This window comes from Erinaceus europaeus, chromosome 20 (assembly GCF_950295315.1).
Source record: "Erinaceus europaeus chromosome 20, mEriEur2.1, whole genome shotgun sequence".
Classification (NCBI taxonomy): Eukaryota; Metazoa; Chordata; class Mammalia; order Eulipotyphla; family Erinaceidae; genus Erinaceus; species Erinaceus europaeus.
The window spans coordinates 11224974-11242445 of record NC_080181.1 but is presented as its reverse complement, the minus strand read 5'-3'; the positions used below and the strand labels follow the sequence as shown (position 1 = coordinate 11242445).

General features: G+C 47.8%; 2 protein-coding genes across 4 annotated transcripts in view; both read left to right on the top strand.

The window, feature by feature from the left end:
* Window positions 1-2973, top strand: part of CRTAM (cytotoxic and regulatory T cell molecule) — a 27605-nt gene extending 24632 nt beyond the window's left edge. The window contains exons 8-9 of the mRNA XM_060179852.1: window positions 938-1153; window positions 2251-2973. Coding sequence (XP_060035835.1) covers window positions 938-1153; window positions 2251-2384 — 350 coding nt within the window. The 3' untranslated portion in view covers window positions 2385-2973. The remainder of the gene's footprint in view (window positions 1-937; window positions 1154-2250) is intronic.
* Window positions 2974-10171: 7198 nt separating this feature from the next.
* Window positions 10172-17472, top strand: part of JHY (junctional cadherin complex regulator) — a 55970-nt gene continuing 48669 nt past the window's right edge. For 2 of the 3 annotated variants that reach the window (XM_060179874.1, XM_007528963.3), the window contains exons 1-2: window positions 10172-10246; window positions 12461-12890. In XM_060179874.1, coding sequence (XP_060035857.1) covers window positions 12553-12890 — 338 coding nt within the window. In that variant the 5' untranslated portion in view covers window positions 10172-10246; window positions 12461-12552. The remainder of the gene's footprint in view (window positions 10247-12460; window positions 12891-17472) is intronic. The other variant, XM_060179875.1, reaches the window with a different exon arrangement.

Below are 17472 nucleotides of genomic sequence, written 5' to 3'. Positions count from 1 at the left end.
TCCCCCTCCCTTCCCTCTTGATTTCTGGCTGTCTCTATCCAATGAATAAATAAAGATAATTTTTTAAAAATTAAAAAAAGGAATCAGTACACACATACACACAAGTATGTCTAACAACAGTAATACCATGATGGCATGATTACCGGTTAAATAAAGCACATCTTTTTTTTTTTTGCCTCCAGGGTTATTGCCGGGGGCTCGGTGCCTGCACCACGAATCCACTGCTCCTGGAGACCATTTTTTCCCCTTTTGTTGCCCTTGTTGTTTTATCATTGTTGTGGTTATTATTATTGTTGTTGTTGCTGTCGTTAGATAGGACGGAGAGAAATGGAGAGAGGAGGGGAAGACAGAGAAGGAGAGAGAAAGACAGACACCTGCAGACCTGCTTCACCACCTGTGAAGCGACTCCCCTGCAGGTGGGGAGCCAGGGGCTCGAACCGGGATCCTTACGCCCATCCTTGCGCTTCACGCCACGTGCACTTAACCCGCCGTGAATAAAGCACATCTTAACATGCCTTTCACCTGATTCTTTTGGCTACTAGACAGTTTTAAATGACCTGGGTGGCTCATGTTATGATGCTGCTGGTGTTGGCACTGGTTTCACCAGGTGCTTCAAGTTCCTCCAGTGACAAGAGGAGGCACCATGCCCCAAGGCGAGGCAGCAAGTGGGCACAGGCCTGGCTTGGTTACGAGCAGGACTTCTACTAGTCTGACATCCTCTGGTCATGCACATGGGACGACAGCCTCATCACAAGGAAGCCCTGAGACAGGGCTGGCTTTGCAGCAGAGTTTCAGAATTTCCCAAGACAGCCCCATCCCCAGTCCTCTCAGAGCTACAGTTGACACTGTTCCTTCCCCAAGACAATGTTTGATTCTAATCTGCAGCTCTCCTCATGCCTATGCAGTGCAGGAAGGAGTCTTAGGAGAGTTTGTTGAGTGAATGAGGATATTGGGGGGCGGGGAGACTTGGATAAAAGCAGAGGGATCACCTCTCATCACAGCATACATTTCTATACATCCCTACATGTGGCTCAGAAATCAGTAATTTCCATCTCTTTCCTACCAGAAAATGAAATTGCAGAGTACACTGTAGAAAGCTACAGATCAAGATCCAATAATGAAGAAACATCGTCTCAAGAGAAAAATGGCCCAAGTAAGTCTAACAGATATGAACACTGAGATCTGGTAATGTATTACTATGAGAACGTTAATTGCCTAGATCATCCTGTACAACTTATGATGGGGCGAGGGGTAGAGAGCATAGTGGCTATGCAAACAGACTCTCATGCCTGAGGCTCCAGAGTCCCAGGTTCAATCCCAACCCCCCCCCCCCACTCTGCCATAAGCCAGAGCTGAACAGTACTCTGGTATGGATGGATGGGAGGGAGGGAGGGAGGGAGGGAGGGAGGGAGGGAGGAAGGAAGGAAGGAAGGAAGGAAGGAAGGAAGGAAGGAAGGAAGGAAGGAAAAGAACTTATGGTTTACATCTTAGCAATGAAAAGGAAGGCCATCGAGAAGCTCATCGAGACAGTGCGCCTGCTCTGCCACGCACACAGCCCAGATTCCAGCCCAATCCCCAGCACACTGGGGTGGAGGGGAGCTTTGCTTTTCTGCGTTTCTGTCTCTGTTTCTGAAAAAGCCAGTCCAGGGAGCCAGGTGGTAGTGCACCAGGTTAAGCATATAGTACAAAGCTCAAGGATCCTATTTCGAGCCGCCAGCTCCCCACCTACTGGGGGGGCTCACTTCACGGATGGTGAAGCAGGTCTGCAGGTGTCTTTCTCTCTCCCTCTCTATCTCCCCTACTCCCCTCCCAATTTCTCTCTGATCTATCCAATAAAATGGGGGGTAAAAATGGCCTCCAGGAGCAGTGGATTCGTAGTGCAGGCCCTGAGCCCCCAGCAGTAAATAACCCTGCTAGCAAAGCAAAGAATATTGGATGAGGAGGCAGGAGGAGGCTGGGTGATACAGCTTATGCTTCCTTCCACACATGGAGCCTTGGTTTGGCTGCTGGTACCCGCTGTGCAGCAACAAAAAACGACAAATACAGCATCTCACACACATAATAAAAAAGCTAAGGGCCTGGCCGTAACCGCACATTTAGAGCATTTCCGCGGGTGAGTCTATGTCAGATCCCACCCCTGAAGCCACGAGCGTAGGGGCCACAAAGACCACATGCCGTCTCAGTGTTCTGAATAAGCAGGCGCGAGAGTGTTTTGAATTAACAGTCACCTCCAGCATGTCGTCCTTCCAGCTTCCAGTTCTAAGAGCTGCATAAACTGCGTCACGCAACTGTACGCAGAAGTGAGAGCCAAGAGGAAGGGGGAGTCCCAGGACTCACCGTCGTCGACAGCACAGCAGCCTCACGGCCCAGAGAGCATCGTGTAGCAGCAGCAACGCAGGCCTGGGCCCGGGCCCGGGGAACCCCATCTCCCCTCTGGAAGCAGAATGGCAGGAACAGCATCCCTGAAACATGGAAGAATGTCCTCTGAGTGCAGTGCCAGCAGGTGTCCTGCTCCTGGGCCAGAGCAGCCGAGGGAGGACCAGACCATGGACGCAAAGCTTCGCAGTTTCGGGGGCAGAAAATGGCGACAAAGGAGGAACTCTACGTTGTCTGACACTCCTTTGGGGCAGGAGTTGGCAACCAAGCCTTGGGGACCAGGGTTGGTGTGAGCAGCTGACGGCCTGCTGTGAAGGAAGCAGGACTTTCAAGATAACTGGGCTCTGGTGGAAACGCCTTAGAGCACACTTTCAAATCTTTTCCTGAGGGACCAGGTGGTGGCGCACCTGGTTGAATGCACATGTTACAATGTTCAAGGACCCAGGTTCAAGTCCCCGGTCCCCACCTGCAGGGGGAAAACTTCACAAGTGGTGAAGCAGTGCCACAGGTATCTCTCTGTCTCTCTTCCTCTCTATTCCCCCACTCTTTCCTCTCAGTTTCTGTCTCTCTCTAATAAATAAAGATAATTTTTTTTAAATTAAATGTTTCCTGCATTCTTCTGACACATAGGGAGGAATGAAAGGACCTACAGAAGGTCTCAATCCTAGGAGCTTACTCTCAAGATGGAGGTTAAGATGTAGCTAGCACAGGCATGGTTAGAAGAGGCGGCCAGGACTGGAGAAATAGCTCACTTGGATAATGCATGCTTGCTTTGTAATGCGCACAACCCAGGTTCGAGCCCAACCCCCGCTGCGCCAAAGGAATCTCTGTTGCTATGGTCTCTTTCACTCTCTGTCTCTCTGTCACTAACTGAAAAAGTCATCCTACAGTGGTCAAACCCCAGTGATGACCAAAAAAAAAGTGGTGCCCATGAGTGAGTAGCTGAGTGGAGTGGGCAGGGAGCAGTGAGCACTCTTCCTGGGTGAGCTGTCTCTTGGCCCCTCACATTACATTTCATTTACTTTTTCTTTTTTCTTTTTAAGATAATCAGAGACGTATGAGGGGCCGGGTGGTGGCACACCTGGTTGAGCACATATTATAATGCACAAGGACCTGGGTTTGAGCCCCTGGTCCCCACCTGCAGGGGGGCAAGCTTGCTGAGTGTTGAAGCAGTGTTGCAGGTGTCTCTCTATCACACACTTCCCTCTTGATTTCTGGCTGTCTCTATCTAATAAGTAAATAAAAATAATAATAAAAACGGTTGTGTTTTTTTTTAAAAGAGAATCAGAGAGGCAGAGACTGAAAGAGACCACAGCACCAAAGCTTCCATCAGTGCAGAGGGGGTGAGCCTTGAACCTGGGTCATGCACGAGGCAAAGCAGTGCCCTATCTAAGCTATTTCGCTGGCCCTCATTTATCCTTTTGTTGATGTTGCTGCCTTTGATCACTTGATGAAAGGGTCTGCCAGACCCCCCTCCCTCCCTCCCTTCCTTCCTTCCTAAGTCCATGTCTTCTGGGGAAAGGCTTTAAAACTAGCTAGATACACTGTTCCTCATCAAAGGAATTGGTCTTCTATTTATTTTAACCTGCATGGACTCATAGTTTCCTCCATTATTCGTGGGCTTGCTATCTGCTATGACCGAATTAGTCTGCGGCTGATGTGATCAAACTGAGGAAACAGACCCTCGTGGAGTTCTCGTCATCAGCGTCTGAGCTTGGCAGAAGATATTTCAAGGTCATCTTAAACTGTGCTGCCCCAATTCTATCACTGGCCATTTTCTCCAAGGCTTCTCAGACCCTTCAATGAAAAATACCATCTAGAAGTTAAAGTCCAGGGGCGGGGGTGGGGGTGGGGGACAGTGGCACATGGTGGTGAACCTGGTTAAAAGCACATATTGTGGGAGTCAGGCGGTAGCACAGCGGGTTAAGCGCACATGGTACAAAGCGCAAGGATATGCATGGGGATCCCAGTTCGAGCCCCCACCCAAGTCACTTCACAGGCAGTGAAGCAGGTCTGCAGGTGTCTTTCTCTCCCCCTCTCTGTCTTCCCCTCCTCTCTTACTTTCTCTCTGTCCTATCCAACGACAGCAGCAACAACAACAATAATAATCACAGCAATGATAAAACAACAGGGGCAACAAAAATGGGGGGTGGTCTCTAGGAGCAGTGGATTCATGGTGCAGGCACCAAGCCCCAACAATGATCCTGGAGGCCAAACACACACACACACACACACACACACACACACACACACATTGCCATGTGCAAGGATCTAGTTTCCAGACACTGCTCCCCACTGCAGGGGGTGGGGGGAGGCAGGTGAGTTTCATTATTGAAGCATCTCTCTTTTTCTCCCTCCATCTCCTCTCCCGTCTCAATTTCTTTCTGTCCTATCAGGTATAATAGAAAAAGTAATGGGAAAAAAAAGAAAAGAGAAAAAAGAAAAGAAAAAAGGCCTCAGGGGCCGGTGGTAGTGCAGCAGGTTAAGCACACATGATGCAAAGCACAAGGACCAGCATAAGGATCCCGGCTTGAGGCCCCCCCCCCCCGGCTCCCCACCTGCAAGCTGGTCACTTCACAAGTGGTGAAGCGGGTCTGCGGGTGTCTGTCTTTCTCAACCCCACTCTGTCTTCCCCTCCTCTCTCCTTTTTTCTCTGTCCTATCCAACAACAGTGACATCAACAACAGCAATAATAATAATAACCACAATAATGATAAAACAAGGACAACAAAAAGGGGAGGATGGCCTCTAGGAGCAGTGGATCCATGGTGCAAGCACCAAGTGCCAGCAATAACCCTGGAGGCAAAAAAAGAAAGAAAGAAAGAAAGAAAGAAAGAAAGAAAGAAAGAAAGAAAGAAAGAAAGAAAACTTTCAAAGTCAGCAGGTTCAGCGCACGTGGCGCAAAGTGCAAGGACGGGCCCAGTTTGAGCCCCCAGCTCCCCCCCCCGCAGGGGAGTCGCTTCACAAGCGGTGAAGCAGGTCTGCAGGTGTCTGTCTTTCTTTCCCCCTCTCTATCTTCCCCTCCTCTCTCCATTTCTCTCTGTCCTATCCAGCAACGACGACATCAATAACAACAACAATCGTAACTACAACAATAAAACAACAAGGGCAACAAAAGGGAATAAATAAATATTAAAAAAAAACTTTCAAAGTGTGATTCTATTTTTACAGCATGACACCTTCTGAGAGAGCAGCCCTTGCTCCTCCTGTGGTGAATTCAAGAACACACTTGTCTGGGGGCCAGGTGGTGGCGCACCTGGTTGAGTGCACGTTATAGTGAGCAAGGATCCCAGGTTCGAACCCCCGGTCCCCACCTGCAGGGGGAAAGCTTCACAAGTGATGAAGCAGGGCTGCAGGTGTCTGTCTCTCTCCCTCTCTACCATGCCCTTCCCTCTCAATTTCCTACTGTCTTTATACAACAAATAAATAAAGATTAAAAAATATTTAAAAAACAGAACACGTCACTACCCGGAATCACTCTAGGCCTGTGGAAATAAATGAAAATCTCCCTCCTTTTTTTTTTCCATTTATTTTTTTTAAATTTTTTATTTAAGAAAGGATTAATGAACAAAAACATAAGGTAGGAGGGGTACAACTCCACACAATTCCCACCACCCAGTCTCCATATCCCACCCCCTCCCCTGATAGCTTTCCCATTCTCTATCCCTCTGGGAGCATGGACCCAGGGTCGTTGAGGGTTGCAGAAGGTAGAAGGTCTGGCTTCTGTAATTGCTTCCCCGCTGAACATGGGCGTTGACTGGTCGGTCCATACTCCCAGTCTGCCTCTCTCTTTCCCTAGTAGGGTGGGTCTCTGGGGAAGCTGAGCTCCCTCCTTCTTAAACACTGTTTTCAGAGAGAAGCAAACCAAGACCCAGATGGCAAAGACTTCTTATACCTCTTTTTAAACTATTTACTTGTTGGATAGAGACAGGGAAAAATCAAAAGGAAAGGGGGAGACAGAGATAGAAAGAGAAAAGCCTGCAGCACTGTTTCACCTCTTGTGAAGCTTCCTCCCTGCAGGTGGGGACAGGAACTTGAACCAACCCTTAGGGAGAGAAATGGGGGGAGAAAAAAAAAAAAAAAAAGTCCTGCTGGGAGAGGCGGCAATTCTCCATGGTCATGCAGGCACCGTGCCCCAGCTATAAATGCAGTGGCAATGAAAACAGAAAAATGAAGAAGGGCAGTCAAACGAAAACTGTTTTTTGCCTGCATCTGCAGTGCTGGTTTCTTATTTTGTTTTGTTTTATTTTATTGTTTTGTTTTGTTTTGTCTTGCTGCCCATGTTTCAAACAGCTCCCAACACACTTGCCGGCAAGGCTGTATGGAAACCAGAATTCTCCTATGCTGCTGGCAGAGGTATAAAATAATAGAGCCTCTCTGAAAGGGAATTTCACCTGGCAAAAGTACCCTGTCACCCAACAACATTCCTTGCTCAGGAATCTAACGCAAAGGCAAATGGCACCATTACGACCTGCCGTGCACACACAGTGTGCGTTAACCGCTTTTCACTTATGATACTACTGACCATGTAGTTTTGTCTGTTGGTTGGTTTGCCCCACACCAACAATTCTCCAACTGTCTGGATGCCAGCTGGGTCTCCTGCCAGTCACTGCAGTTCTGACAGTGGCCTCCTGGAGTCAGCACAGGCCACGAGCACTAAGGCCCAATGGCCCACACTCCAGCTGCCAATCCCAGGTTGCAGCCACCTCCACTTCTATCACAGGCCAGGACAACTCACTGTTGGGTGATAACGGATATGGCACAGGACACAAGAGGCCTACAGACAGGTTCACAGGGCAAGGACTGGAAGGGGCTGGGCCCAGAAGCTTCTATCCTCCTGGGCTTGGATGGCACCACCCTCCTGGCACAGAGATGCAGTTGCCAACCTGGAAGCTCCCCAAACACCACGGTCCTGGGGATTTTACAGAGGTTGTAACACACCAATGTGATGGCTTAAGTCACTGGCCATTGCTCATAACTCAACCTCTAGCCACTCCCCTTCCTTCTCCTGAACCTGGTCTTATGTATATGCAAATTCTCTGCTCTGGACCACTTCTTTTTTTTTTTCATTTAAATAAAAAGAGGGGGGGGGGGGCAGGTACACCCAGTTGAGCATATATAATACCATTTGCAAAGACCCAGAATCAAGCCTCTGCTCCCCACCTGGAGAGGGGACACTTCACAAAGTTACGCAGGTCTGTAGGTGTCTCCCTCTCTTTCTCTCTACTCTCTCAATTTCTTTCTTTCCTAACAAATAGAATTAGAAAGAAAAAAAGCAAGGGGAGAATGGCCCCCAGGAATGGTGGTTCATGGTGCTGACACTAAGCCCCAGCAATAACCCCTAGTGACACACACACACAAGTCAGAGAGAGGGAAAAAAACCACAGCACCCCCCAATGGAGGCACCTCACCAGGTGAGAGAGCTTTCTGGCCCCACTATTGACAGTTAAACTCTTTTTATTACCTATGAAAGAGAGCTTCATAGGAGGCAGAGAAAAAGACACAGACTGGAGCATCAATCCAGTATGCAGCTATGGCACCAGGGATCAAACCAAAACCTCAGCAACACAAGTCCTGAGCTCCACCAGCTAAACTACCTGCCCAGCCCACCACTGGCATTTTAAGAGGGCACCTGTTACAGAGACCTCTCCTCATCTGGCTTCTCCCCATCTGACACCAGCAGCACTTCCCTAAGTCAGAACAGGCAAGACTCTCTCCAGACAGTGTCCAGTGGCCCCTGAGGGCAAAACCGCCCCACCCCACCCCACCCCACCCCACTGCCAGTTGAGAAGTGCCCTCATCCCAGAGCCAAGAGGTCAGTGCTGGGGGCTATCTGAAGAGTCTTCCTGGAGGAGGAGAAGCTGAGCTAAAGCTTAGAGACCCAGGAGAAGTTAGGCAGGAAAGAGAAGAGGACAGAGGTTTGTGAGCAGAACACAGGAACAGCACAGGGCAGGAAGCAAGCAGGGAGCTGAAGGCGTGAAGAGAACCAGAGATCTATTTTGAAACTCAAGGTCAGATTGACAGATAATATATGCAAAAGTACTTTGTAAGCCCTGGGAAGTATTATTCACATGTAAATCATCATTACTTTGGTGACAGCAGAGAAAACAAAGCAACTGACAATTTTGTTTTGTTAGAATGTGCACTATACACCTTAAGAGGTCTGAGGAACAGTGTATCTGTTCTGCTTATTATGCCATTGTCTCACCATACACAGCAGAATTTCATTCACTATTGTCTAATAAGCCAGTATATAAAATACCACAATTTAATTAGTCACTCTATTGTTTTGTTTTTTAAGATTTATTTATTGAGAAAGAGATAAAGCCATAATATCAATCTAGCACATGCTAAACCAGGGATCAAACTCAGGACCTTGTGCTTGAAAGTCCAACACTTTATCCAATGCACCACCTCCTGGCCAAAATCCTTTTTATCACTAATGGACATTTTAGATAGGTCCTATTTGGGTACACATAAGCACACACCTTTTTTCTTAAGAGTTAATATCTCAAAGTGAAATTGCTGAAGCACAGACTACACAGCCTAGCTAAGATCAAATTGTTGGGCCTAGAGGTAGTGGACACAGTTGAGGACATGCTATCATGAGCAAGAACCCGGGTTCAAGCCCCCTCATCCCCACTCCATACCTTCCCACCTGTGTCCCCAGAGATGAAGCAGGTTTGCAAGGGTCTCTCTCTCAATCCTTCCCTACCTCCCATCCCCTCTCAATTTCTCTCTGTCCTAGCAAGTAAAAGAAAGGAAAAAATGGCCACCCAGAAGGGTAGATTCATCATGCTGACACTGAACCCCGGTTATAATCCTGGTGGTAATAATAAAGAAAGGCAAGGAAAGGGGGAGGGGAAAGAGGGAGAGAAAGGGGGGAAGAAAGATCAGTTTTCTAAAGTGGTCTTGTGGGTTCCACTCACATCTGCAGGCTCTGAGATTTCCTTTTATTTTTTTATTTTAAAACATATATTTGTTAATTATCTTTATTTATAGTTTGGATAGAAACAGCCAGAAATCAAGAGGGAAGGGGCAGATAGAGAGGGACAGAGACAAAGACACCTGCAGCCCTGCTTTACCACTTGCAAAGCTTTCTCCCTGCAGGTGGGGACCGGGGGCTTGAACCTGGGCCCTTGCAAATTGTAACATGTGGCCTGACCAGCTGCGGCACCACTCTGCCCAGGGGACTGAGCTTCTTTGCCCTCCAACCTCCCAAGCATTGGACGTCCACCTGATTAGTCAGGGCCAGTACCCACCATGGTTTTCAAATGCCAATTTCTGAATTAAGTGCCTTTTCAGTCAACAGTAGTATTTATTGACCACTTGGATTTCTCTGGTGATATTCCTGCTCCAATCACACATTCATTTTCTCATGGGATCTTCTTTTTTATTTTATGTACTTATATTTATGTATTTATTTGATTTTATGTATTTGTTTATCTATTTTTTAACCAGGGCACAGCTCAGCTCTGGCTGGCTGTAGTGCCAGGGATTGAACCTGGGACTCGTGCTGCCTCTGACATCAAAGTCTCTTTGCATGACCATTGTTCTAGCCAGCCCCCAGCCCACACACTCTGTCCTCTATTTGCTACAAGTATCTCCACCTCTTGGGGACCTGCCCTGCCATGTCGTCCAAACCCTCAGGATGCTGGGACCATAGCCTCCCCCTGCTCCCCGCCCCAGCCCTCCGCCAGGCCCTGACCTAGGGCTCGGGGCTGGCTCCACCCTCCGAGCTCTGAGCGTGCGGGGCGGGTCTCGGTCTCCAGGCAGCACCGGGCGACGCGGCTACAGCAGGCGGGCGGCGGTGGGGGCCCCGGTGGGGGCGCGGAGGATGAGGGGCGGCGGCCCCAGGAGCGCCTGGCAGGTGACTGGCGGGTTGGAGGGGCGGTTGCCTCTGGAACGGGGTGGGCAGCTCCTGGTAGGGCGCCCGGAAGGGCTGAAACCGAGGGCTGGAGGGGCCCACAGCGGGAGCCCTGGGGAGGAAACTGGCTCAGGGCTCCAACTCGGAGGCCAGAGTCTGGGGCCGGGGGGGGGGGGGACGACCAGGGGTCTCTGAGCAGCCCTGGCGCTCTGTTAACACAGATCCAGGGCCCAGACACTGCCATGTGGCCCCTGAGCCTGGAAATACCTTTGATATGGGGAGGGAAAGTGAAGGAGGGAGGGAGGGAAGGGAAGAAGGAAGGAAAAAGAAGGGAAGTCAGACCTCCCACCTCCTGCACACCATAAAGATCTTTGGTCCATGCTCGCAATGAGATAAAGAATAGAGAAACTTCCAATGGAGGGAAGGGGATATAGAAATTTGGTGGTGGGAATTGTATGGAATTGTGCCCCTTTTATACCACTATCTTGTCTGTCATTATTAAATCACTAATAAAAAATGAAAGAAGGGGGGGAGGAAGGAAGGAAGGAAGGAAGGAAGGAAGGAAGGAAGGAAGGAAGGAAGGAGACCAAGCTGGCATCAGCTCATGGCTAGCTTCTCACCAATTCCCAAACAAGGCAGCTTCTTCTCTGGCCAGTGCTGGCTGGGTTCTTGCTCCTTTAGGATAGGAAATTGAAGGAACTGACTGATTTCATGAACGAGCAACTCCAGATTGAAGCCTAACAGTGGCTGTCTAAAGATCCCCAACTCTTGTATATAGTAACTTGGGTATCTATACAGACGGTTTCAGTTAACACGATGTTCGCACCTGGTGAATGTGCTGCTTTCCAAAAACACCCCAAAACAACACTGAGTCTGTTTATCAGAATTCTAATAATACAGTAGAATGCAGTATGTATTTTTAAAATAATAAGTGAAATACCGCCCATCAGTCTGCAGAGTTAGAAAGCAGTATTACTCTTGACAGGGGAACCTTAAATGAACAAGAAATCCACTTCATGGGCAGTTGAACATGAAGGGAACCTTTTGTCTCTTTTGTTTGCTAAGGTGCTTTCCTCCAAGGAGTTGAGGCTCCTGGGGAACTTAGCAACAAGGTCCACATTATGAGCAGTGCCAGGAGTTGAGTCTGAGTACGGTGGTGGTATCCAATTCAAGTTCAGATTCCCCCAAGAACAAGAGCAACCCATTGAAACAAGTCTCCTGTCACAGCTGATGGTGAAGGCTTCTGTCACATGTTGGTCTCTAGACTGGGGGGTGGGGAGGGGGGTGTTAGAGGTAGTGAGATCAAGGCAATGGAGCAAAACAGAAGTGCCAGGTAGAGACGAAGCCATCAAAAATATCGCCTCCCCTCAGTCCTCCATGAACTGCAGGCACCCTTTCCATAAAGCGCCATCCTCTGCATCAGGGAAGCCTGGCTTGCAGCCATCTGAAGTGAGCTGGGTACAAACAGGGGCACTGGCTGTTAGGCAGATACACCATCACCCTCAGGACAGCAAGCCCCCTCTCAGGTAGATAGCCATCAGCCTCTGCTGTGAATTACACACTAGCAGAATCCACAGGACCACCTAATCTTAGGTTAAACAATTTCAGTTTATTACAGTTGAGCTGAGGTTCATCTCCAGGAAATGTCCACATAAATCATACCTTTCTCTCCAGGAGCTGCCTATGTGACAAAAAGTCTTCCCAAGGACGTCAGCCAAGCTAGGTCTAGGTACACAAGTCTCCCTTTGTGCAGCTTCAGATAGCAAAGCTACACTCCTCTGCTCTAACCCTCCTTTCCTTTACCAAGGTAGACCCTGAGCCTGCTTCTCTCCTTCTGTGACTACTGCTGACCATGACTGATGGACACTGGGGCCCTGGGTATTTGAAATCAGGCCACTGAAGTACTGTCTGGAATTCACCACTTGGCTTTGTCCTTGCTTCCCCGTCACAAGCCCTCAGAAGCTTGAGAAAGCAGAGTGTTTGCAGGCAGGCACTCCATTTCCTCAGTAAAGCCTTGCAGCAAGTGTCATTCAGTCAGGCCTGGAGCTCGGACTCCATCAGATGTGTATCAGGAGCAAGAAAAATCTCTCCCTAAGTGCTTCCTCACACAAAAGCCTGCAGACAGTGTGACTTGCTCATTTGCATTTTTTATTTGCATTTTTTATTAACATGGGAATCAAGTCATCCCTGGGTAACAAATACAGTTTTCTTTTTTAGGAAATGCTTTTGTGAACCACACCTGCAAACGCTCAGCTGGTCACTCCAATCAACAAGAAGAGAATGCCTGTTCGTCTCTGTGCTTTTTCAAGATGAGTCACAGTAAATTCATTCCCAAGTTCTCTCCTCAGTCTCCGGTCCTTCATAACAACTTAAAGATCCAGTCCACAGAATCACCCTTCCATAAGGAAGACTTACATGTGATTTCCAAAGACTCCTTGGAATTGGAGTCAGAAACTGTCACTCGGGAGATTGAGTCCCGGCCTGAACAGGACCTCCATCGGGACAAGGGGATGGAGGCTGACAGTCTGGAGGAGGAGAGTCTCCTCCAGGAAAGCCTGAGTGAGACAGAAGAGGAGGCAACCAGAAAAGCAGCTCAGAGGGCCAGCAGGGACCATTCCCAGGCCCTTGGCAATGGCATGAGTGACAGGTAAGGACTTGACTTGTCTAAGACCACAGTGGGCTCTGAGGGAGAATGTGTGTGACTACTGGCACGGACACGAGGGAGAGGAAGGGCAAGGAGCCTTGCCACATGTGGGAGTTCTCCAAACCTCTAGAGACAGCTTGCATCCAGCATTTATGCCCCATTCTTCTTGTATTTTTTTTTTATTTACGTATTTTTCCCTTTTGTTGCCCTTGTTGTTTTTTCATTGTTGTTATAGTTATTATTGTCGTTGTTGTTATTGATCTCATCGCTGTTAGATAGGACAGACAGAAATGGAAAGAGGAGGGGAAGAGAAAGACAGACACGTGCAGACCTGCTTCACCGCCCATGAAAAGATGCCCCTGCAGGTGGGGAGCGGGGGCTCGAACCGGAATCCTTCCTTCCACCGGTCCTTGTGCTTTGCGCCATGTGCGCTTCTTGTATTTTTAAATTAAATACATATACATATATACAGGCACATGAGCAAGGACAAATATTAAAAGGCATCTGCATCCCTGCTACTCCTTATTTCCTATTTGTATCCCCAGAGGTTTTACTATTATGACCTGGCTTTACAGAAACACCCCATGACCTGGGCTCGCTGGCCCTGTTTGGTCCAGGCATGAGTGCTCAGTGTGTGATCTGCTACACATCCCCTTTGGCAGCTTGCCTTCCTCCCCTGCCCAGTGATCCAGGCTGCCTCTCTCCTGGGACCACTGTCAATGTGGGGAAAGGTGCATTCTGGAGGTAGAATCCTTCTTGAGCTGGCAAACATCTACTTCCTGGAGCTCACATAGTCATATAAAAACTTCCTTTCTGGGCCGGGTGGTGGCGCACCTGGTTGAGCGCACACAGTACAATGCACAAGGACCTAGGTTCGAGCCCCCTAGCCCCCACCTGCAGGGGAAAGCTTCATGAGTGGTGAAGCAGGGCTGCAGGTATCTCTCTGTCTCTCTCCCTTTCTATTTCCCCGTACCCTCTCGATTTCTGGCTGTCTCCAATAAATAAAAATAATTTTTAAAAATTTTTTTTAAAAATTCCTTTCTGTTAGCACTGATGGGGTGTTACTTTTGTTATGAGCAACCAAAAGTGTAAGGAAATGTAAATGTGTGCAATATTACCCTGTTCTCATGGGAGTCTGATAAAGTACAGAAGTTAATGTGGCCTGGGAGGTGGCACGGTGATAAGGCTTTCGACTCTCAAGCATGAGGTCCCGAGTTCGATTCCCGGCAGCACATGTGCCAGAGTGATGTCTGGTTCTTTCTCTTTCCTCCTGTCTTTCTCATAAATAAATTTTAAAAATCTTTAAAAAAATAAATAGATAAATAAAGAAAGAAAGAAGTTAAAAGACCTGGATGAGGGCTGGCAAGACAGCCAAGGGGATAGGGCACTTGCTCTCTTATGCACATGACCCAGCTTCTAGCCCGGCCCCTGTCCCAATCAAGAAAGCCTTGGTGCTGTGCTGTCTCTCTCTCTGCCTCCATCTTTCTTTTCTCTTTTCTCTTTTATTCATTTTCATTTGAGAGAGAGAGAGAGAGAGAATGACACAGAAAGACTAGAGTACTGATCAGTTCTGGCTCATGGTATTGAACCTGGGACCTCACAGCCTCCAGCATCAAGGTCTTTTGTAGAACCATGATGCTGTCTCCCCAGCCCCGTCTCTGTCTATCTGGGGGGGGGGGGGGACACAGTCTCATATCTGGAAGACACCAGAGGAAATTGGGTATGGGTATGGTTTTGCTTATCTGAGAGAGAAGAGGAAGAAAGTAAAGACACTTGGAACTAATAACAGGTGTAGGGGTAACTTAGAAAGGAAATGGAGGTAGGACCATTGGAAAAAATGGGGAAAATATACATACATAGATATAGATAGATAGTTATAGAATCAACCCATATCTGTGACCTTAGGAGAACTATTGCAGTTTCTAATGGATGTGATGGGACACGGAACTCTGGCGGTGAGAACTGCATGGAATTATACCCGTTATCTTACAATTTTGTAAAAAAGTATTAAATCACTAGTTAAAAATAAATTAACAAAATCAGCCTCAATCAGTGAGGCCTGAGTGAGTAAAATTTAAAAAAAAAAAAGTAATTGATTAAATGAGACCACTTGACTAAAGATAATCCAGTGATATGCTTCCCAAGTATGAAGTCCTGGGTTTGATTCTCAGCACTGCCCCCGCCCCATGCCCAGCCAAAATAAGCAAAGGATCTCAAACCTAAGAGAACTGAAATTACTATAGGGACTCCTGTCGTAAGTAGTTAGGGGAGGGAGGTAGGTAGCATAATGGTTATGCAAAGAGACTCTCACACCTAGCTTCAATCTCCTGACCAACATGAACCAGAGCTAAGCAATGCTCTGGTAAAAAAAAAAAAAAAAAAGTTAGGAGGACCTGAGTGTGCAGAGCAGTATTCTTCATAATTGTGACCTAAGGTGGTGCTGGGGACTGAACTTGTGGCCTCTGGGCCCTCAAATGTATAAATCCTGAGCTCAGATACTGAGATAACTTTGCATGCTTTTAGTTTGTTTAATTGCCACTAGGGTTTATTGCTGGAGCTTGGTGCCAGCATTATGAATTCACTACTTTTTTTTTCTATTTTATATGATGAGAGAAATTGAGAACAAAGGGGAAGATAGGGAGAGAGAAAGACAGACACCTGCAGGCCTGCTTCACTCCTTGTGAAGCGTCCCCCCGCAGGTGGAGAGCAGGGGCTCAGACCCTGGTCTTTGCACAAGGTAACATGTACACTCAACCCAGCCACTGCCACTACCCAGCTGCCCTCATATGCGTATTTACAGACATAAAATGTTACATATCAAGTTTTCTTGCTCCTTGTCGAACCCATTCCCTGTCTTCCTCCTCAAGGATACTAGTACTCTTTGTTTTGGGCTATCACCGAAGCTTCATGAGTCCAAGATGACTTTTCCATATATATTTGGAGAGAGAGAGAGAGAGACCACAACATTGATAATTCCTCCAGTGTGATGGGGGCCAGGTCCAGACTTTGGTTGTGGACACAGCAAAGCAGAGCACTATCCAAGTAAGCTATTTTGCTGCCCTAATAACAATACTTTCACGTGGGCGTGTGTCCCTGTGGGTGATCTTTTTTAAAAATGTTTATTCCTTTCTGTTGCCCTTGTTTTATTGTTGTAGTTATTATTGTTGCTGTTATTGATGTTGTTGTTGGATAGGACAGAGAGAAATGGAGAGAGGAGGGGGAGACAGAGGGGGAGAGAGAAAGACAGACACCTGCAGACCTGCTTCACCACCTGCGAAGCGACTCCCCTGCAGGTGGGGAGCCAGGGGCTAGAACCGGGATCCTTACTCCGGAGTCCTTGCGCTTCACGCCATGTGCACTTAACCCGCTGCGCTACTGCCCAACTCCCTGTGGACGATTTTTTCTATTCATTTCCTGCCTGACTAACTTTCTGTCAGATGTACTGTAAGAAGCAAAGAGCAAAAGGAGCACCACAGCACTGCTTTGAAGCTTCCCCTCCCTTCACACAGGCTTCTGCGTGGTGGCAAGTGGCTCCAAAGCCCAGTCCTCTGGGTGAATGAACAGATGTGGATGTAGATAGTATCGTGAGAAAATGAAAGCACTGACAGGCCTGTTTACAGACCGCACTTGGAACGAGAGATGTTCAGACTTACATTCAGATCCTACTATCAAGGCTGGGTGGTGGTGTACCTGGTTAAGAGCGCACGTTACCATGTGCAAGGACCCAGGTTCAAGCCTCCAGTCCCCACCTACAGGGAGCAAGCTTCATGAGAGGTGAAGCAGTGCTGCAGATCTCTCTCTCTCTCCCCTCTCAATTTCTCTCTGTGCTAACAAATAAGATCCTACTATCTGTTGCCAGCAGTTACAGACTGCTCCTCACAGGCCCCTAGCTATCTGAATCTTGTACTACATTCTCTCATTTCACTGTAAGGCAAGCCCTGGAGGTAGACATCTCAAGATTGCGAATAAGGCTTAATAAGGTTCTTTGACAGAATTCGTGACATGTAGCCAATGGTGCAGACCCAGGTGGTCTGGCTCTGTTCCTCTGAGCCACGGTTTTATCCACGCTCCAAGAGGGACAGTCTCCTAGGATATATAAGTGGTTGCTGTTTTATTTACAGAAACGCAAGGAAAAGACCTTCCCTGATGGATAGGTACTCTTGTCTGTACTTTCAAGATGAAGAAACTAAAGCAAGGATTCCTTAAGTGACCTCATTTCCCCAATGCTGAGTTCTCCTCTTTGAACAGGAGCTCTGGGCCCTGACTTCACCCTTGTACTCTGCCCAAGGACTACATTAACATCACTCAGTTATTTACAAAACAAAGACTACTTGTAAAAAATCAAAATGATGCTTAGGAGCCTGGTCTCCTGATTCGGAGTTCATAACATCATGATATTTTCGTCAGACTGACTTGCCATGGAAAGTTTTAATGACAGACTACAGTCCCCAGGGACAGAGCAGACTGTGGCCTCAGTAATTGTTTGGCAGTCTGAAAGCTTCAAATACTGAGCTTCAGGAAGATCAGTTTCCACTGACAGAAGAAAACAAGAATTTAGTCAAATAAGGGGTCAGGTGGTAGCATA